The sequence below is a fragment of the Martes martes genome, assembly GCF_963455335.1.
Source record: "Martes martes genome assembly, chromosome: 6".
Classification (NCBI taxonomy): domain Eukaryota; kingdom Metazoa; phylum Chordata; class Mammalia; order Carnivora; family Mustelidae; genus Martes; species Martes martes.
Genome location: NC_137893.1, coordinates 83,392,541 through 83,414,992, shown reverse-complemented (window position 1 = coordinate 83,414,992; position 22,452 = coordinate 83,392,541). Strand labels below are relative to the sequence as shown.

The 22,452-nt window shown below is 45.8% G+C and overlaps 1 protein-coding gene across 2 annotated transcripts; it reads left to right on the top strand.

The window, feature by feature from the left end:
• The first annotated feature begins 524 nt into the window (after nt 1-524).
• On the top strand, nt 525-20,010 carry PPIL1 (peptidylprolyl isomerase like 1). Of its 2 annotated transcripts, XM_080807105.1 has the most exons (5): nt 747-842; nt 1,797-1,881; nt 3,373-3,527; nt 18,182-18,250; nt 18,805-20,010. In XM_080807105.1, exons 3-5 carry the CDS (start codon nt 3,374-3,376, stop codon nt 19,023-19,025), a joined length of 444 nt encoding a protein of 147 aa, XP_080663231.1. In that variant the 5' UTR covers nt 747-842; nt 1,797-1,881; nt 3,373; the 3' UTR covers nt 19,026-20,010. The 2 variants fall into 2 exon arrangements, with proteins under 2 accessions (XP_080663230.1, XP_080663231.1); XM_080807104.1 differs by lacking the exon at nt 1,797-1,881 and having other exon boundaries at nt 525-842.
• Nucleotides 20,011-22,452: the final 2,442 nt, after the last annotated feature.

The following is a 22,452-nucleotide window of genomic DNA, read 5'->3' as shown; positions in this document are numbered from 1 at the left end:
CTTCTACTTTGCCTCTCTTTAGTCCTGAACAAACCCTCAACAACCTTCTACCCCATCTATCCCAGCCAGTCACTCTGAGCCCTGCTTTAGCCCTCATCCCTTTGATCTTCGTTCTCCCGTCTCTCTTTTTCCTCCTCATTTTCTTCCTGGCCCTTCCCCTTCCACTCTCCCTAACTCTTTGGAAGCTGGAGGCTCGAGTTTGCTGTATGGCTATGGACAAATGAGCAAGTCACCTCACCGCTGGGTCTCAGTTTTCACACCTCAACAATGGGAACAATATTATCTTCTTTACAGGACTGCTTTGTGGAGTAGATAAGAATAAAGTGTAGTGTTACGCAAATTGTACAGCGCCTTACAAAGGTCAGAAACTAGCAACTCATTCCCATCCCCTTTCAGGACCTTGCCCTTTTGTGGAACTGGGCAATCATTCCAATTGAAAGTTAGGATATTAATTCCAATCGGAGTGCAGATTTGCTGGTTGTTCCCGCCTTCCACGCCTAAACGAACCAATCAGAGCGTCCGGAGAGTGTCGCGGTCTCTTCAACCTAGAGACCACCTCTACGATGGAGCTTGCACTTTTCTCCGTCCTTGCCATCAGCTTCTTCTCGCCTCGCATCCCAGCTTCCCGGCCTTGGAAGGGGGATCCTTCTTCATCCTTGTCTCAGCCCCCCAAATCTTGGCATCGCAAAGGTTGAACGACGGAGACCGGAAGTGTGCGCAGCAGCGGAGGGTCCCCCGGAACCAACACCGGAAGTAGCTTTGCTTCAAGATTCCGTCGGCGGCGCTATGGCGGCGATCCCCCCAGACTCCTGGCAGCCGCCCAACGTATACTTGGAGACCAGGTGAGAGGGGTCGGAACTCTGGGGCTCAGCTGGCTGAGGCAACGCGGAGCCCGGGCTTTGCCACGGGGCAGGGTTCCCCGTGCGCTCCCCCGGGAGCACGGCCTCCTCGTGGGGAAGCGTGCAGGGACGGCCGTGGGGGCCGCCTGTGGGCTGAATGGGGACCGCCAGCGCCCGCGTCCGAGCTCCGCACCGGCTTTCCCTGAAACCTCAGCGACAGCTGCCTGGTTGCCCTCCTTCCACCCCCTGGTTCATTCATCCCTTCGTTCGATGAGCGTGTGTTGAGTCTACAAGCAGGCGACGTCGGGACTGGAATCAGGGTATAGCTGCAGGAGACACGCCGCCTTGCATTTAGGACCTTGAAGTGTAGTGAAAGGGGCAGATCTGTAACTACTAACGTTGTTAATAGTTCAGCTGGATAAACAAATTACTACAAAGGCATAGGAAGAAGCACATTTCCCCACTGTCAAAGAGCGGTATCATTGAGCACCAGCCCTCTAGTCCCCGTCCCCTGACGTACAGCATCTCACTTAGTTTAATCCACTTAGCAACTCAAATCATGCAGGTGTTATTCCACTTTCTCTCCCATTTTAGCAGGGGAAACGACAGAATTCACAGATTAAATGATTTGACCAAACCCGTATATCTAGTAAGTAGGGGAACCTCATCTGGAGCCCGGTCTGTCTGCCTCACTTGCTCCGTTCTTTAGCCCCATTGATTGATTCCATTGCCTCTTTGGAGATAGTCCTATCTTTCGGAAGTAGGACAAATAACCTCAAGTAACTTCTTACTGCTACAGCAATATCAGATTAGTCGTAGTCTGACATTCAAGGTGTTTTTTTTTCTCATCTGGCCTTTGCCTAGCTCTCTAGCTACATCTGCCATCCCCACACCAGTAGCCTAGGTCCAGGCCCTAGTTCTCTACTTTCTGCTTTCCCCCATGCTGTTTTCCTGCAGAACACGGTTCTCAGGTGCTGCTTTTGCTCTCTGGTCATCTTCCCCACCGTGTATGGCAAAATTCTACTTCTTCAAGCCTCAACTTGTAAGTACTTTCTGAATTCACCTGTTAACATTTTTAAGTTACAAAATAAATTGAAATTTAAATCCATGCAGTGTAGAATAAATGAAATCCACCTCTTCCTGTGGAAATAGTTAATAGTTCTTTGGATGACCTACATCTTTCTCTGTGAATGTATAAACATTTTTTTAATGTTCTGTTTCTTAAAAACAGGATCGTGATCATACTGTATATATATTTTTTCCTATAATTTGCTTTCCTTTCAGTTGTTAATATGGCTTCCCATATTATTGCTATTTTGTATTTTAGTCATTTCCTCTTTGAGGGACACTTAAATTGCCTTTTGTTTTTTGTTATGATAAATACTGGAATAAAGACCCTTGCACATACTGGATCCTTAGGCACATCTGTAAGTTTTGCTATAGAATACTTTGAAGTTGAAATTGCTGCCAACAGGTATGCAGATTTCAGAGTTGTATAGGTATTTCCTGATTGCCATTCCAAAAAGTTACTCCCTGTATTTAAAAAAATTTGCACCAGAATATAAGCTCTATGAGGGCAAAAGCACCTAGAACTTGTACAGAGTAGGTGTTAACCCCTGTTGAATTTTAGTAGTGTGAAGGATGAATTGCTGGTAGAAAGGGTTTTAGAAAGCTATGTTCTAGCAGATTTTATACACACACACACACACACACACACACACATTTATAGAGTGCTTACACAGTGCTTGGCACTGGGTATCCAGGCTATCCAGAGTTGCCTCAATTTTCACATTCTTCGAGCTTAAAATCTAGGTGAGTGATGGAGTGGAGGGGAAGGCACCTGTCTAAAGTCTTTTGCTTTTTCCTTTTCCTTTGGTGTACTTCAGGGGGAAAAGTGCTCATCCCATTTGGTAGGTTAGAGATTTGAAATAATCAGGTTTTTCGATTGTTGCACCCCCTCCTAAATACACACGCAAACTGTACTTTTTTTTCCACATTAAAATTTTTACAAATAGGTAATATATTTACTGTTTCAAAAATGCAAAAGTTTAAAAGAAGATACTCATTGAAAGCCTTCCTGTTTCCCATTACCCAGTTTCTACCCCGACCCAGAAACTCATGCATGTATAAATAAGTATAAATTCCTGATATGTTAATGTCCTCCTTAAAAAAAATTACAAATTAAGTGTAATTTTCCCCCCTAATTTAAGAGTTGGTTATATTGGTTTCCCACGACCAAAGATTTTTTTAATATATAAAGCTAGTGCGAATTTTTTTTTAGTTGTCCACAATTATTTTGTTTAAAAGAAGTACCAGAACCTCCTGTGTGTTTTACTCAAAGAAGATATCTGTGTTTATGTTATTTACATTGTGATTGTGATGTTTTCCTTTGCCTGGCGTGAAATCCGATGTGTATTACAATTTCATTACTTAATATAAGCTTGAAAATATAGAGTCCTGGATCAGTCCCATAACATTACTGTTGCTGTGACCTTGTTCCTGACTGGAGCTCTACTTTCCTCTCCCCCTGCAGCATGGGGATCATTGTGCTGGAGTTGTACTGGAAGCATGCTCCGAAGACCTGTAAGAATTTTGCTGAGTTGGCACGTCGAGGTTACTACAATGGCACGAAGTTTCACAGGATCATCAAAGACTTCATGATCCAGGGAGGTGACCCAACAGGAACAGGTATAATTAAGCCGACCTTGGCTGAATTCAGCAAAATAGGGAAGGCTGAGAGAGGAGCACGTGCAGAGGGGAAAAATCAAGAATTTGGTTTTAGTTTTGGATACATTACATTTAAAATACTTGTCAGATCTTCAGGTAGAGATGTTGAATAAGTAAGGGGATACGAGTGTGGAGTTCATGGAAACGTCTAGGATGGAGGTCCAAATCTGGGAGTTACTGTCATTTAGATGGGATTTATTAGTGAAATCAGTGGCTGCTAACGTTAGTTTCAAGTCCCCTTGCTTCTCAGTCTGCATCTTCTTTCCGCTGATTCCTGCTCCTGCTTTTTTGCCTTTAGATAGATTTGATACTCTCTGTGGCAGTCTTTTTTCTTATCCTTGTTCTTCTTTGTCATTGTCAGTTGTTCTCTGTCTATCCTTTATGACCAGAGGCATTCAGTTTCTTTAATGTATATGGACATGTGTAAAAAGTACAGTGTAGGGGCACCTGGGTGGCTCAGTCGGTAGACTTTTTTTTTTTTTTTTTAAGATTTTATTTATTTATTTGACAGAGAGAGATCACAAGTAGGCAAAGAGGCAGGCAGAGAGAGTGGGGAAGCAGGCTCCCCACTGAGCAGAGAGTCCGATGCGGGGCTTGATCCCATACCCTGAGATCATGACCTGAGCTGAAGGCAGAGGCTTAACCCACTGAGCCACCCAGGCACCCCTCAGTAGACTCTTGATTTCGGCTCAGCTCATGATCTCCGGGTGGTAAGATTGAGCCCCATGCAAGCTGTGTATTCTGAGTGGAGTCTGCTTGAGATTCTCTGTCCCTCTGCCCCTCTCCCTGGTTGATCACTCTCTCTCAACATAAATAAGTAAAATCTTTTTTGAAAATACAGTATATATAGGAAACTACAAAAAAGAACACTCATAAATATACTTCTTAAAGATTTCTAACACTATTAGTGATTATTCCTGCAACATTCCCACTTCTTTTTTTTTCTTTTTTTAAGATTTTATTTATTTATTTGAGAGAGAGAGAGCAAGAGAGAGAATACGAGCAGGGGGAGGGGCAGAGGAAGAGGGAGAAGCGTACATCCCGCTGAGCAGAGAGCCTGATGCAGGCCTCCATGTGGGCCTCCATCCCAGGACCCTGGGGTCATGACCTGTGCTGAAGGCAGACACTTAACCAACTGAGACACCCAGGCGCCCCAACATTCCCACTTCTTAGAAACAATTAATGTTAACTCTTGGTGGCCATTATTCTAGACATTTTTCTTTTCAGATACGTAGTCAAAAGGATGGATGGATAACTAGCTAAACGGAAATAATTTCAATAGGCTATGTCATGCATGCTATTTATATATATAATCAAAAAGTTGGTTTCCTGCTATGAAGGATGGGGCAATTAGTACTTAAATTTCTACTCATTCTTGTTGTTTAGGAAGAACTCCATTTTGTCTGCCTTCTGTGTTGGGAGAAACCTAGTTCTTCCCTTTTGTGTTTTTCTCTTACATGTCTCCTTTACTACTCACACAGATCACTTCACTTCTGACACTTCTGGTCACCAAATGCATGGAGGTTTACCCCCAACAAGCAGTTCTGTGACATCAAGTGAGTGTCTTACTATTTAGTTCAGTTCCAACACCATCTAACCAGAGATAGCATCAGATCCCACAGGTTAAGGCCCAGTCCCACAAGACTGCCCCCTGCTCCCTACCCCACTTCAGTCTCAAACCTAGGTTATCAGATGTTCCAATAACCAGCCCCCTCCTTGGGTTCCATTAATTGCCAGAGCAGCTCACAGAACTTGTGGAACCACGTTTACCAGTTTATTAAAGGATATGGTAAAGGATACAGATGAACAACCAGATGAAGAGATAAATAAGGTGAGATCTGGGAGGGTCCCGTGGGCAGGAGCTTTTGTCCCTATGGAATTTGGGTCTGTCATCTTCCTGGAAGGGCTGTGTTTGCCCACCTAGAAGCTCTCTGAACCTGATACTCTTGGGATTTTGCAGAGGCAGCTTCTTGTAGGTATGACCAATCATTACCTCCATTTCCAGCTCTTCTCCCCTCTCTGGAGAAGCAGAGGGTAGTGGGGTTTGAAAATTCTAATCTTAGCTTGGTCTTTCTGGTGACCAGGCCCCACCCAGGGGCCTTTGGTCTTTCTGGTGACCAGTCCCCACCCAGGGGCCATTTGGGAGTCTACCTGCCTCATTAGAACAAAAAATGTTTTTCATGCCCTTATCACTCAGGAATTCAAAAGGGTTTTAGAAGCCCTGTTTCAGGGACAAAGACTAAGTGTGAGAACCACAGATATTCCTAGTGTTCTTATCACTTAGGAAATGACAATAGGAGCTCCTTGCTGTGAACCAGGGACAGGCATATAGATCCATGTAGATATATCCGTATATATTTTATTACCTCACACTCTCCCTTGCTCTTGTTTTTTGTCATTACTATTTTTCCTTGTCAGTACATTTTCCACCCTGTGCATGATTCCCTCGGCTGTAGTACGGGTCCTGCATTTCCGAGGGTTCGGTGCCCACCATTAGGCTTTTCCGTTCCCAGGTGCTGGAGGGCAGAATTTCCTGGTGAGTGGTTTGTATTGCAAGGGCTGCGGGATGTTATATTTGGTAACTCAGTCTGGTTTGAGAATTTGAAAAAGACCATGACTGGGTCTGCTGTTCTTGGGCCACACTCATCCCCTCAGTTTTCAGCAGTTCTGCTCTGTTGCCTTCTGGTTTTAAGTGTGGCTTTGGAGAGTTCTGAGGCCAGAGTAACTCCTTCCTTCAGCTCAGGGAAAATGTTTTGATTTGTGTTTTTGAGTGTTTTCTCTGTTACTTGCTCTGATTTTGTATTTCAGGAAACCAGTTATTCTCTTGTTTCATGACCTCTGCCTTCCCTGTCTATTACATTTCTTCTGAGGGTGTGAGATGATGTTTTTCTATTTTTTCCCCCGCATCCACTGAATTAGTATCAGACCTTTACTCTGTGCCTTATTCAACTTTTAGTCATGTCTGTTCTGTTCTTTACTGCTCTGTGTGATTGATTAGCTCCGTATTGCTGTCATTGGGCTCTCACTGTTTCCTTAGCTCCGCAATCTTTTCACCTTGATCTGTTGATTTATTATGTTGTCTTTGAGCTCTTGTTTTATTGGATTCTTCTTTCGTTTTATAAGATTTTACTTATTTGAGAGAGAGAGAGAGCACGAGAAAGAAGAGTGGGGTGGGGGTGGGCAGAGTGAGAAGGGCAGAAGCAGAGGGAGAAGCAGGCTCCCCACTGAGCAGGGAGCCCAATGCAGGGCTTGATCCCAGGACCCTGAGATCAGGACCTGAGCTGAAGGCAGACGCTTAACCCACTGAGCCACCCAGGCACCCCTGGATTCTTATTTCTGTTGAAGCATCTCTAGTTTTGAGACAACTGTGGAGAAGCCCTTTGTGGACTCTCTTTTCTCCCAGACTGAGTTCCTGAGGTGTGTGTTTTGTTTTGTTTTGTTTTTTACTTACACGCTTTCTTTTTCTCCTTCCGTTTGTCATATGTTTGCATAGTTTCTGTGCCATCTCTTTTCATCTTATCCATGCTTAATGTCGGCACTGATGCTGTCCCTACTTTTTATCTGCTCAGATACACTGTAAGTGGATTCTCTTTGTCCTTGTCCCCACCTTTGTTGGGGCGGGGTGGGGAAGACAATTGTCTTCCCCGTTCCAGATGCTAGGTTGCTTTCTTTCCATTTTATTCCAGCCTGATGAGGTGGGGAGGAGAGCTAAGGCTGAACGCACCTTGGGAGGGCTAGCTTCTGGTTTTCCCAGCCTCCATTAAAGGGCATCCCTCCATTAAAGGGATACCAACCAGTGGTATCCCTCTCCCCCAACCTGGGACTCTGGGTGGTCCCCTGAGAATAGCTGTGGCGGAGGAAAAAGATCCTCCTACCCTTTTTCATTCATAGCTGGGTCTCTGTAACCAAATAGATTAATGAGAGAAAAGCATACGTATCTGTTTGCTAAGTTTTTTTTTGTTTTTAAAGATTTTGTTTATTTGCAAGAGAGAGCAAGAGGGAGAGAGTACGCGTGCACGCACAGGCATTTGCGCACAAGCATTTGTGCACAAGCAGGGGGGAGGGGCAGAAGGGGAGGGAGAAGCACACTCCCCGCTGAGCAAGGAGCTTGAGGCTGGTCTCCATCCCAGGACATTAGGACCTGAGCCAAAGACAGACGCTGAACCGACTGAGCCACCCACGTGCCCCTGTTTGCTGTTAAGTTTTGATGACACTGTGGCCTTGATAAAGAAATGAAGACCCAAAGAAGTGGCTGTACCTGAGTGTTTTTGTGCTAGGTTTGACGAAGAGTGGAAATTTATGGGAATATGTGATAGGATGAAGGGAGTCTAAAAAAATAAACTGAGGGAAGCAGCAGGGCCTGTTCTTTCAGATTCCTCCGGGGGTCCTTCTGTCTTAGAGATGAGATGTTCTTTTCCCCCAGCTATAGGGACAGCACCTCTTACATGAGGGTCTTAGGACCTACTTCCGGGGAAGGTCAGAATGTCCTTCTTGTACCTGATGTTTCTCAGATTCCTTGAACTTGACAGTCAGTATGCCAAAGCACCATATTTGGGGGTAGTTTGACCTGAACCCCATCACGGCCCAGGGCTCCCCCACGCCCCACAAGTTGCCTGGTGCTGGTAGCCTGCCATGTTGCTCCCAAGCCCTGGTAGTATGCACAGGCTTCTGCCCTCAGGGACTGCTCTAACTTTTCCAGCCTCGCCAGCCCATCCACCCTCCTACTGGCTTCTCAGCATTGGAGGGTATTTGTAAGAATCCTCTGGGTTACACTCCTTCTTTCCTGATTACCACTTTTAGGGAGTGCAGGCAGAAGAAACTCTCATTTCTTTCCTTGGTGACTCTTTTCAGGATGTTTGTAATAAGTTTGTTTCCTTTTTATTTGGTTGATGCTGGTGAATTTGGGGCTTGGAAACAAATGAAATTTTGTGTGTTTGTGTCATCAGGTATTAGGGGAGGCAGGGGCTAAGCCTGCCTCACTCCACCTTTTTTTTTTTTTTTTTTTTTTAAGATTTCTTTACTTATTTTAGAGAGGGAGAGAGAGCACACAGGGGATGGGAGGGAGAGGGGCAGAGAGAGAGAGGGAGGGAAGCAGACCCCATGCTAAGCACAGAGCCCAGGGGGCTGGATCCCAGGACCCTGAGATCATGATCTGAGCAGACGCTTAACTGACTGAGCCTCCTAGGTGGCCCTCCACTTCTTTATCTGAAAGTGTCCTGTAAACACTTTGATGTATTTCTTTCTTGTCTTCGTCTTCTCTCTTGTCATAAGATAAAATTTTAATTCATAATACTGGTAAGCTGAGAGAGTCCATGATGAGGGTACAAGAATTGGAAGTGACTTCCGATGTGAGTTGCTCATGGCAGAGCTCCCCTATATTTCTATAATTGGTTTGTAATCCTTCATAATGTCACATTTCCATGAAGCAATTTTTTTTAAGATATTGTTTATTCATTTGACAGAGACACAGCGAGAGGGAACACGAGCAGGGGGAGAGGCAGAGAGAGAGGGAGAAGCAGGCTCCCCATGAAGTAGGGAGTCCGATTCAGGGCTCAATCCCAGGACCCTGGGATCACGACCCAAGCCGAAGGCAGACGCTTCACGACTGAGTCACCCAGGCGCCCCACCATGATGCGATTTAATGAGATTGAATCAGTCAAAAGATTTCCAAGTAATTTTTATCCAGCCTCAAGTATAATGAATGATGGAGCTGGCAGGTCTGCTGTAGAAGGCAAACAAGAGTTAGGCCCTCCTGGGTCACTGATGTGAACCACTCACTGATTAGGTGACACGTTTTTTGCTAAACATCTTAAATGAGCAGCATGAGGCATCCTGGGCTCATCAACAAGCCAGTGTACTATTTCTGTCCCCACCTGTCCCTCCGTCTGGCTACTCTGCAGCCGTTCTTTCCACAGTTTTTTCTTACATGCCTTTGCTGGGGGTTTTCTCAATTTGAATACCTTTGATTGCCTGCTGGATTTTAAACCATTTTCCTGCTTTTAAATTTCTCTTCTTCTAAGAATTGTACGCCAGCTTTTTCCTTAGCTGTCCGAATGTCTTTTTATGTGCTTCTACTGACTTCTTCGCTTTCTCTCCTCCCTGTAAGACGTGGCAGCCTGTCAAGCCCTTCTTTTGGCTCTTCGTGCTCTGCGCTGTGGCTCTCAGTGCTCCCCAGCTGGCGTGATTGTGGTGATTAATTACGTGCTGATTATGTCGTGCATTACCCTCCCTCTGATTTCACGTCTCCTCTTGGTAGCCCCGGAAACACCTGAGATTGAACGTGGTGAACAGCAAGCTCATTGTTAATTTTATTCATTTGATGACTATTTGCTAAGAGTCCGCTGGGTATCCTGTGCTATTCTAAGTCCCATGAAGAAACTTAAGCATTCGAAGCCAAGGCATTCTCTTTTCCTTGTAGTGCTCCCTTCTCTGCCAGGAAGACAAGATAGTTCTTATAAGAAACAACTCGAAAGTAATAATATGCTATGCAAATTTATGGCGGCACGCTCTAGGTAATGCATATAACAGAGGTTGGACTAATTCATCAAAAGAGAAAAAGTACAGTGGAGTGGGATTAGCATGGAATGGAGGCATATTGTGAGGTGAGCCTTGAAGGAAATGTGGAATTTTTTTTTTTTTTTCAAAAAATTTTTAATAGACTTTTTTTATTTCAGAAAGAGAGAGAGAGTGTGAGTGAGAGAGCTTGAGAGGGGAGAGGGTCAGAGGGAGAAGCAGACTCCCCACTGACCAGGGAGCCTGATGTGGGACTTGATCCCAGGACTCCACGATCATGACCTGAGCTGAAGGCAGTCGCCCAACCAACTGAGCCACCCAGGCACCCAGGAAATGTAGAATTTTAACTCTTAGGAGGACAGGGAAAGGCATTTTAGATTTAGGAAGAAAGAATACAGAGCAGAGGCACAAGTGATGGGGAGACCTGTCGAGGGTGAAGGAGAGCCCAGTACTCCACATGTTGTGTCTCACATGCTAGACTGGCTCTGTGACATCATCTAGCCACCTCTTCATGTCCAGGACAAATGTTTAGGAAACAGTTAAGGGGCAACTGGGGACAAAGTGCAGAGAGTAATTAGCATGGTGCCTAAGCTCAGACCAGTTCATGGAGACACCCAGACAGGAGTTCAGATTTGATCTAACATCATTCTGGAACCGTTTTGGGTTCCAGAGTTTCTTGGGTCTGGGATAAGAAAAATATGTGGGGAAATGTAACTCAGCAGTAGTGTATGGCAAGGTCCCATAGCATGGGGTGAACAACCTGGGTTGCAGAGCCCGGTGGGTTTGGGGTTGACTCTGAACTTCACAGGAACACTTATTAAATGTAGACATAACATAAATCACTGAGCCTTCTGAGCTATAAATGCAGAGTGCGGTTTGGTTGTGTGAGCTGTAAATGAGCTGGTGTTTGTAAAATGGCCGCTACAGGCATGACACAAAATAGGAGCTTAAAAAGATGTCATTTATTATTTATTTTGGTTGTTATTTAATAAATGTCTTTTGGACTCCTGCCATATTCCAGGCATTGTTCTAAGAGCTGGGGAGAGAAAACAGTAAATAAGACAGCCCCTGTGAAGCTCAAGTTCTGGCAGGAAAGACAGTGAACAACTAAGTACATGATATTACTATCAGGTCATGACACGTGATATGGAAGAAATACTGTATAAGCAGGGATTCTCAGCCCTGGCACTATTGACGTCTTGGGCTGGATAATTCTTAGCTGTAGAGGGCTGTCTGTGCATTGTAGGATGTTTAGCTATATCCCTGACCTCACCATGCTGGATGCCAGTAGAACCCCTCCATGTGACAACTAAAAATGTCTCCACACATGTTAGTAAGGGGCAAAGTCACCCTGAGTTGAGAATCCCTGCGACAGAGCGAGAGAGGTGCTATTTCGGATAGTGCGATTAGGGAAGACCTCTCTGATAAGATGGCATTTGAGCAGAGCTCTGAATAAAGTGAAGTAGTGAGCCTGAGAGTGTCAGGGGCAAGGACACTCCAGGGGGTACAGCAGTCAGAGGCCTTAGAGCAGAGTGTGCTTGGCAAGAAGCAGCAACAGACCAGGGGCGCCTGGGTGGCTCAGTTGTTAAGTGTCTGCCTTCGGCTCAGGTCATGATCCCAGGGGCCTGGAATCGAGCCCCACATTGGGCTCTCTGCTTAGCGAGAGGCCTGCTTCTCCCTCTCCCACTGCCCGCTGCTTGTGTTCCCTCTCTGACTGTCTCTCTCTCTGTCAAATAAATAAATAAAATCTTTTAAAAAAGAAAGAAAGAGCATAGACCAGTGTGGCTAGACAGGTGAATGAGGGGAAGAGTGGTAAGAGACGCCTTTGGAGGGTAGCAGAGCACCAGGTCTTGGAGTCTCATACGTTGTCATGAAGACTTTGGATATTGTACTAATTGTGATGAAATGTCACTGGAGGATTTTGAGCAGAGGACTGCTCTGATGAGGCTTGTTCTAAAAGAATCCTCCTGGCTTCCATGTGGAGAATCAACTGGCGTGGAAAGGAGGAGACAAGCCTGGAAGCAAGGAGACCAATTGAGAGCTTTCGTTGTTGTCAAAGCCACAGCTTTTTGTATTTGGACTAGGTTTTCTTTTGGTTCTGGTCCTCTGGGAAGCAGATGCGAAGACAGAGCTAGACATTCAGTACATTGGTTGGGGTAACACCATGAAAGTTAAAGGGGCAAGGGAGCAGGTTTGGAAGGGGAGGTCTTCAGACATCAGTGCAGGTCTAATTTATGCAAGGAGAGGGGGCAGAAGAGAAGGAGCCAGTAGAGAAAAGGGGGAGCCACCAGTAAGGTGGGATCTCAAGAGGGGTGACATCAGCTGTTAGATGCTGCTCGTGGAGCAGGCAAGGTGGGGCCCGAGGATTGACCATTGAATTTAATGACATGGCGGTCACTGATGGCTTTGACAAGAGCCAGGTTGTGGAGCGGTAAGGGCAAAAGTCTGAACGGATAGTGAACGTTGAGAGGCAGGAGAGGAAGCCAAGACACCAAGTGCTGACAGCTTTTTTTTGAGTTTTTCTGTGAAGGGATGCGGAGACATAGGGGGATGGATACTTGGAGATGGAGCTTTATGTTTATTTTTTAAGACAGGAAATATTAATACCACTTTTTTTTTTATGCTGACAGGAATGATCCACTAGAAAGAAAACTTGATACAGGACTGGGAGGAATTATAGTTGCAAAGTTCCTTAAAGGTGAATGGGATTGATTTGATAGGTAATGATGGGTTGGCTGGATGAACAGCAAATTCATACAATGTATCAATAAGGGAGGAAGGATGGTAAATGGATGGACCCATAGGAAGGGAAGTGGATTTGGTGGTGAGAGGCCTCTGCTTTTGCGTCAGTAAGGTAAGAAGCAGAGTTACACTCACAGGGTCTGTCAGTGAAATAAGAAGCAGAGTTACACTCACAGAGCCGGGAGAGCGAGGGAGTGGTGGTGGTTTGCCGACGGAGGAACTGCAGCAAACCCAGGCAGGCCAGCCCCCAGGGTGAACTGTTCGTCTCTATCTGCAGTTCCCTCTCCCAGAAGATGCCTAGGTTATCTGAGTGCACAGAAATCCCCATAGTGTAAAACATGAAGCAAATGCAGTATTATCAGTGATGATGAGCTTCCTTTAACTGTCTCCTAACAAGCCTGTGAGACAGAGGCACTACCGCTATTCCTATTTTTCAGATAAGGAAACTGAGGCTTGAAGAGGGTCGGTATCTTGCTTAAGGTTACACAGCCAGTAAGTAATGGAGTTGGAAGAGAAATCTGAAACTCTTTGGCCCCACGGGCAAGTGAGGAAGAGAGTACTCCTAAGAACTACAAAGCCTCTTGGTAGCATCATTTCCTATGGTAGATCTGGTATCTGGCATTTGCCCTGGTAAACCCAACAGCAGCTCTACCAATTAGTTCTCCCTTCTGAAGACTCTGTACTAATAGATTGTATCAGTTTGAGATGCTTTTGGCTACAAGTAACACAACTCCACAGCAAGGACTTAAAGGAGGAGAGCTTTTGTTTTTTCCTCACATAACAAATGTCTGAAGGTAAGTAGTTTCAGGCATTGGTTCAGCTGCCCAGCAGAGTTGTCAGGGACCCAGGTTTGCTATGTCTCTCCATTCCACCATTGTGAATGTGTTGCCTTTGATCTCAAACTTGTCTTATGGTTGCAAGATGGCTGCTGCTGCTCCTGACATCACCTCTGCTTTCAAAGAAGGAAGATGGGGAAAGAGCTACGGGTGAAAGACAATAGGAGTGTGTTTGTCCCTTTTTATCAGGAAAGCTGTAGCTTTCCCAGAAACTACTGAGCAGGTTTCTCTTTGTTTCAGTAGGTCAGAGCTGGGTCATCTGACCACTCTTAGTTGCGAAAGGAATTGGTTAGTACCTGCCTCCCTTGTCTCTGAAGTTGAGGCAGAGCATGGAGAAGGTGTTAGAAATCCTCAGAGGACAGCTAACCTGCAGTTAGATGCTCTCTTGCCAGAAGAGAGATTTTTGGTTGGTTTGGTCAATTGCCTTCTGGTGTCAGGTGCCTCAGGCAGAGCTTTCACCTAGGCCTCCTAATGGGCCATTGGCCCACCCGTGACCACTTTGGGGCTAGATATTAATCCGTGGTCCCATCAGCTGTGGCATGGGACCGGAGGGGATAAGTAGCACCAAGTGTGGTAATCTTTGTGTGAGAGACCACCATGCATGGCTTAGGGGCCACTCCAGTTCACTGTGAGAGGTTTCCACAGGTAGTGAGCAGGAAAAGGAGACCTCAGAGGAGTCCGGGGGATAAGAGAAATTTTTTTTAGAGCAGAAGCACAGACCATAAAAAGATGAATGAGGGACGCCTGGGTGGCTCAGTTGGTTAAGCAGCTGCCTTCGGCTCAGGTCATGATCCCAGCGTCCTGGGATCGAGTCCCACATCGGGCTCCTTGCTTGGCGGGGAGCCTGCTTCTCCCTCTGCCTCTGCCTGTGCTCGCTCTCTCTCTCTCTCCCTCTCTCTCTCTCTCTCTCTGACAAATAAATAAATAAAGTCTTAAAAAAAAAAAAAAGAATGAATTTCACCTGCAAAAAATTCTGTGCATCAGAAGACCCCAAAAAGAGTGAAAAAAAATCCACTGGAAGAAAGTATTTGCAAAAGCAGTCACTGACCAAGGATTAGTATCCAGAATACGAATCCTAATAATACACCAATTTTGTATGTGTGAGTGTGTGTATGTATACGTACATACATACATATATATATGTATATGTATGTGTGTATGTATACATACATACATATATATACACACATACATATATATATAAAAATGTCAAACCACTCAGTAGATAAGTGGCTGTTCCCAGAGGTCGAAAGGTAAATAGTCAGTAAACATGAAATTCTGCACACCTTCAAGGACATGCAGGTTAAAACACAAGCAGTCTGACACCTCTCAGGCTGACAAATGTTAGAAAGTCTGGCTGGAGGACCTAGAGCAGTAAGAGTGAACAGTGTAGATAGGCCACTTCTGGCAAGATATTCGAGGACATGTCATAATGGGGAGCTGTTCAAGCTGTGACCCCGCCTGTCCGCCGTGAGGCGTAACCCCTGAGTGCCTGTATGTGCATCTGGGAGACAGTACGAGCGTGGTTACTGTAGCGTGGTTCATAACAGCAAAAACACCCAGAAAGGATCCTGAATATCCATCGGCATAGAGAAGACTGGTGTTAACAGTCATGTAGTGGAATGAATACTAGAGAGAGCTGCTCAGAGCCAAATGTGTAAACATCACTTAGAGTGGTAAACACAGAAAAGCTCATTGCAGAAGAACACATCGAGTCTAATAGCATTTGTGTAACCCTAAAAACATGCAGAGCAACAATACATTTGTTTAGGGACGCATACAGAGGTGGTAGAAGGGAGAATGCATGGAGGTGACAGACTCTTGGTCACCGCAGTGGTTCCCCGAGGCCAAGATGTGATTCTTTGAGGCCGTTGTTAGCTGCAGGAGTGGGGGGAGCACAGAGTTCAGGGGCTACGGACATGGGCTCTGGGACTGGATTTGCTACACTGTTCCCTGAGGGGAAGGTGCCGTTGTTCCTCATGTTCTTTGTCTCCTTCGTAGGTCTGAAACACTAAGTACAGAGACTAGGTGTCAAAAACAAGGGACAGAAGAATAAAAGAACTTCCAGGGTACAGAGTTCAGAAACCCGATCAGTGCCTAGTTCCTGTCGTACCCACACCAGATGAGGCACATGGTAAAATTTTGATGGCGAAGCCTCCAGATGGTCGGCTTTGTATGTGATCGTTGGCATCTGTGTAGCCCTCTCCACACGATCAAACTCTTAGATCGCTGTGGCCCCGCTCCCATCTCTCCCCTATTCCACGCACCCATAGGAGTGTTTTGATTAGAAGTGTTTGACATTCTGGTGCAAACCCTACTGACTTGAATTAGGTTATGAAACCATAACATATTTAGAAATGGTGCTATAGAGCCCCCTGAACTGGTTGCAGCTGGTCCGACTCTTCCTAGTGAGTACAGGGGGACCTCTGGGCCCTTCCTCCCATCTCCTGATGACTGCAAACCCCCGGCTTCGTCTGTGACTCCTGACCGGCCCATCCCTTAGCCCTCTTGTTCACAGGGCCGTTTATGTGATGGCTTTCAGTTCCTAGAGGGCAGGGACCCTGCACTTTCATCCTGGTGGCCCCCAGCTTACAGGGATCACATTTCCAAGGATCAGCCCCCAATGGACAGCCCATTCCTGAACTTCACCCTCCACTTGCTACTTGCCCACTCAAGCCCCAGGCTTAGGGCTTGAGCACAGTTGGCCCCCTCAGCCTTCTCTTTCATCTTCAGACCTAGCACTCTCACTCACCACCCCTTCTGCCCCCAGTCTCGGGCAGGAGCTCCGTAGTCAGAGAGCATGTGCTGGTCACCTAATTGCTGTTTAGAAGTATGCTAGCAGGTTGGAATTTGGGAAATGAATTTTTACAAAGTTCGGTAGTTGGGTACTTTTCCAGAAGCATAGGTAGCTGGGCTAGGCAGGAGATTTCACCCCTAATTCCTCTTCGCATGAGAAGTGTTTTCTTCCATCTGAGCCATCCAGGCACCTCTTAGAAGTGTTTTCTTCCAGGGGCGCCTGGGTGGCTCGGTCAACCAGTTAAGCATCTGCCTTTGGCTCAGGTTGTGATCCCAGGGTCAATCTTTAAAAAAAAAAAAAAAGACAAAGTGTTTTCTTCCAGAATCAGGGGCTATGACAGGCTGTCTTTGGTGGAACATCCTAAAAGGTAATGGCAAGGATTTTCACTGGGAGGGCCTGGGAGAGAAGGGGGATGTGGTGCTTTTCACATCCTACTTTCACAGAAGACTGTAGAAGGAGGAGCTCCCTGTGGCCTGGCGTTTGCAAGCGGAGAATGCTGATAAACACAGTGTTCATTTTGTTCCAGGCTGTTTTGTCATCTTGGAGAAACCAAAGTAGTTCAACCAGTCATATTTATTTTACTAAATAATTGACTAAGAGTTGTCTCCTGTTGGGACATTTTTTTCCACTGGGAAAACCGTATTTGTTATATCATTTTGTGCTAAGAACAGACCCTGGGTGCACAGCACCACACTCTTGTGGACATAATATAAATAGCATGTGGTGGTGATGTTGCCAGCAAATCATTCCTAATGCCATGTTTCCTCACGGTATCCTTGTGATATACCACCTCTCCTCTCAATGGACTCCACCTACTGTGATAGGATTCCTCTTTGCCACTTGCCACTGGCCACCGTCTCTGTTCTCCTTAAGCTGGATATCTTTGACCAAAATGAATGTTATTTTCTTTCCTTAAGCTGGATATCTTTGACCAAAATGAATGTTATTTTCCTTCATTGACATCAAGGACAGCAAATAGGTTTTAATTCTTGTGCCGTCTCTAATCCATTAAAAATGGATCCCTGGAGTTCCGAGTTGGTGGGATACAGATGGAAGCTCAGCGGTGAGGAATGCTGATTGATGAACAGTATCTGTGATGGGCACATAGTTAAGTCCTGGGGCACTCCTGTCTAAAATACTCCTAAAAAAGGGGCGCCTGGGTAGCTCAGTCGTTAAGCATCTGCCTTCAGCTCAGGTAGGTTGTGATCCGGATTGAGCCCCACATCAGGCTCCTTGCTCAGCAGGAAGCCTGCTTCTCCCTCTCCCATTCTCTCTGCTTGTGTTCCCTCTCACTGTGTCTCTCTCTGTCAAATAAATAAATAAAATCTTTTTTAAAAAATTAATTAATTTAATTAAATACTCCTTAAAAAGTTAAAAATTCAGAAATCTATCAATACATCCACTTAAAAATGGTAGTTATCTATAGATGGTTAGATTCTGTGGAACTTTAATGTTCTTCTGATAATGTTCTATGCTTTCTGCATGTTTGACAGTGAATATGTATTACTCTGGTACCCAGGAGAAAACACTCTTGGTGTTATTTTGAAAGGAAACCTCTTACCCGAACGAAACCAGGGGTTCGAATGTGGCGTGCCAGTGCTGGACTCCGCCGCTGGGCTCTGTATTTGCGGCATATGCTTTGCAGGGGGACTAGGCATGCTCACTGCTTCTTGCTGAGAGGGAGTCCATGGGACTGATGGATGGTCTCTTGTCTTCTAATCTGGCAGGTCGAGGTGGTGCATCTATCTATGGCAAGCAGTTTGAGGATGAACTTCACCCAGACTTGAAATTCACGGGTAAGTATGTAATCTGGCTGTGCTGGGTGGGGGGAAGGGGGAGTGGATTTGGAAAGCTCACTCTTGGGTGTGATTCCGGGGTCATGCCTGACACCGTGGCAGGGTGCCACGGAGCTGCCCAGCTGTGGCGCCACAAAGAGCCCTGGTGGGTTCGAGAGAGTGATACCTCTCTCTCCTGCGTAATTCACAGTGCTGGTCCGAATGTTCTAGACTCTGTCGAATGTTGTTGCTCTTACAAACTATAGGATAAGCAAAAGCTTCCTCAAAGAAGCCGGAGACCTTGCTGGGTTTTTGCAGGGCATCGGGGACATGGTCCAACGGTTAGTGGGGATCATCATGGATAGAGAAGCTGGGGAGTAGGCCAATACTAGGAAGGTGCAGTTGTTGGGGTAGGTCGGTGACAGGCCGTTGTGTAAAGGCAGGGCCTGCCCTCGGGGGAAGAGTGTCCGGGTCCTGTGGTTAATGGTGGAGGCCAGAATAAAGTCTGGGATGGTGGGACATGCTCCCAGCTAGAGCTCTGGGGGTTATTCTTACTTTCTTTCATTACCCACCAGGGGCTGGAATCCTCGCCATGGCCAATGCAGGGCCAGACACCAACGGCAGCCAGTTTTTCGTGACACTTGCCCCTACCCAGTGGCTTGATGGCAAGCACACCATTTTTGGCCGCGTCTGCCAAGGTATAGGAATGGTGAATCGAGTAGGAATGGTGGAAACAAACTCCCAGGACCGCCCTGTGGACGACGTGAAGATCGTTAAGGCGTACCCTTCTGGGTAGGCTTGCTGCTCTCGAGGGCACGCCTGGATCTTCCGGGATGGCCCCAGTGAACCAGCTTCTGGATGACCTAGAGTGACATGTACTTAAACTTCATTTTGGCCTTGCGAATCACAGAGCTAAGGAGACCTGGGGTCTTGGTGAGTTAGAGCTGGAAGTATATTTTAAGAGGATGCTTCTTTTCTCTTTCCCTGGTGCCTAGGTTTGACAGAGGGTTTGCAGAAATGCTCATAAGTGATCACTTACAGTGAACCTCTCATTGCAAATGAGCATATACTGCTCCTCCTCGCGCGTGTCTGTGCTGATGCACTTGGAACAAGAGGAAGCCGACTGTCATTCCATAGTGCCGAACCAAACTTCTTCCTGCAGGGATTTCTATTCTGGCCTACACCGCAGGCTTTGGTGGCTGACAGCCACAAAATTCAAAACCAAGTAGTGTCTATCAGCCTTCTTAACTCTGTGCACACCCTATTTCAGTCTCCTACATTTGTTCTTCCGGGAATGTATGCATCTCTATATATATTTTCCCTCTCAAAACCAGAACGTCAACACTGCTGTTTCTGACACTGAGACATCCCACGCAAAGCCACATTGAATTTTTGCCAAATGAAAAATGCATCCAACAATCAAGTTTCTAAGAAGGTGTCAAGTGGGGAATGATAATGTGTAATAATCAAGAAAGGAATTTATTAAAAGGCAGCAGAAACATTGACCATTTTTTCCCCAGGAAGGAGTAGAAATCTGTAGCGAGCTTAAGGACAGACTATGAATTCTCCTTAAAAAGCAGTATTGTATAAAGGGGAGGCCCCACTGAAGTTTTTTTAACCTAAGACTAGAGAAACTAGGTAAGAGATTTTTTATGTTAAGTTTTTTAAGTCTTTCTGATTTTTTTTTTTTTTTACGAGGGGGGAGGGTGGTAAGAGAAAGGAAGTGAATGTCTATGGAATACATAGAAACTTTCCAAATAAAATGCCACTGATGGTTGACATTGCTGCTGTGGTCTGATTTGAAATACTGTATGAAGCTTTAACAGTCATTTTAACCTGTAAACCATCTGAAGTTGTGTTGCAGGGCTCAGCTTCAAGATTCCAGTTTCGGGCTTGTGCATCTCCAGTGGACTTCTATTCAAGAGCAGGTCTGACTTTAAAAAAGCAGTGCTAGGGGTATCTGGGTGGCCCAATCAGTTAGGCTCCTGACTTCAGCTCAGGTCATGATCTCAGGGTCCTGGGATCAAGCCCCATGTTGGGTTCCTCGTTCAGCAGGCAGCCTGCTTCTCTCTCTGCCCCTACCCCTGCTCGTGTGTGCTCTTGCTCTTCTCTCTCTCTCCCTCACAGATACATAAAATCTTTTTTAAAATTTAAAAAATAAAAAATAAAAAGGCAATACCAAAGACAGAATCTCAGTGATGGCGGTTGGCGGTTCTGGGGGAGGGAGAAGCAGCCGTACAGGAGCCAGGCGGATGTGCTAAGAGACCTAAAGCATCCCTGAACTTGCAGGAAATCTACCTTCCTGTGGTTGCAGAACCAGAGTCAGTATGTACTGTGCCTTCCTTAAATTGATATCTCCTTGACTGAAGAGAGGATTGTAGCTTTAATGTTCTTATTTATCAGTCCATAAATCTGGGAAATGATGATTGACTGTATGGAATGGCCAAAAAGTTCTATTCCCCAAGCTTTTCCCAGGTTCAGCCTCTCTTTCCATCCTTCTCTTTCTTTTCTCTCAACAACAAAAAACAAAACCCAACAACAAATTATGTAAATGACTTTTGTAACTTTTCAGTGGTGGTGTTGGGCACAGTACTGTTCTAGACTCTGGGGCAATAGAAACTTCTTTTGACCTGGACTGGGTAGACAAAATTGGATCCACCTCTAGAAAAGAGACTTACCTCCCAGAGTCATAATCCTGAAAATGCCCATTTTCACCCAGGTCATGGGGGTGGTGGAAATGTACTGTTACTACTTTGAGAAGGAAAAGGAGAACCTGAGTACATTACTCTTGGTGTACTTGACCTCACGCAGGAATCGCTGGGGGAGCCTGCTAGGAAGCACATTGGGATTCAGCATCTGGCCAAAGATTCTGCGTTTCTGTCCAGCTCCCAAGAGATGGTGGCTCCTGATCCAGACACCACACTTTGAGTAGTGAGATCCCAGAGGTGATGTTTGTCCAACAAGACATTGGGGGTGGGGAAGATTTTCCTAAGAGCATGGGGTGGTCAGCACCATAACCTGACCTTCAGCCTTGTCAACCAATGGTGGCCTTGGAAGAGTGAAGAAATTCAAAACACAGGATGAGCTTTAACTGCTTCTGACTCTGTCTGCTAATATTAAGCTTTTAGAAAATGCCCTTCTGCCTTTTAAATTTTTTTTTTTTTAAGATCTTATTTATTTATTTTAGAGTGAGAGAGAGACAGAGAGCATGACCAGGGGAGGTGCAGAGGGAGAAGGAGCAGCAGACTGCTCGCTGAGCAGGGAGCCTGACAATGAAGGGGCTCAATCCCCAGACTCTGGGATCATGACCTGAGCTGAAGCCAGACATTTAACCGACTGAGCCACCCAGGTGCCCCCGCCCTTCTGCCGTTTATTCCCACCTTTGTACACGGGACATGAGACCGTACTGCATGGTACTGAGATCCTGTGTGGACACCAGGGTGGGTATGGTGGTATGGGTCACAGACATCACAGAAAGTGCAGGGGAGAGGTCATCAGCAATTATGACATTGAAGGATAGGGGCTCTGGAACCAGACTGGGATTCAGATCCCAGCTTCACCACTTGGCAGCAGTGTGAAGGACAAATTCTCTGTACCTTAGTTTCCTCAACTATAAAATGGGGATTATGGTCTTGACCTCACAGGGTTATTGTGAAGATTTAAATGAGCTAGAACAGGTCGCTAGAACAAGCACCAGCATTTAGAAAACAGCCCGTGGTACTACTGTGGCCCCTGAAGCCACCATACACCTCTCCTGCCTCTTTATCCCAATGTTATCAGCAACCTGACCTTGTATAGCTTCTCCCTCCCACCTGGCTAGCCTCTGAGAGCAAAGCCCTTGTCTTGTTCCCCACCGGGAGCCCCTTCAGCACCTTATGCAATTCTTTAAGTTATTGCTGAATGAATCAAATTTTAAACTGTTCTCTGTCAGGAAAAGATTAAGATCCATTTGCTGAAATAGCCTTACCCCATCTCTAAAGCCAGGCTTTAGCTGGTATGGCAGCAAAGCCTTTCCGCTAAGCCCTCTGGAAGTCCTCAGCTTGATTTATTTTTGGATTTGTGTCTCCAGAATTTGTCAAAATAGCTTTCCCCACATAAGGGAAATGATTCCTACCCCCAGATCCTCAAACCAATCTGAGCCATCCCTGTGGCCCCTTCTGGCACCACATTCTTGCAACATGTGGAGGAGGAAACATTGAAAAGCACATCTGTTTGAGTGGCAG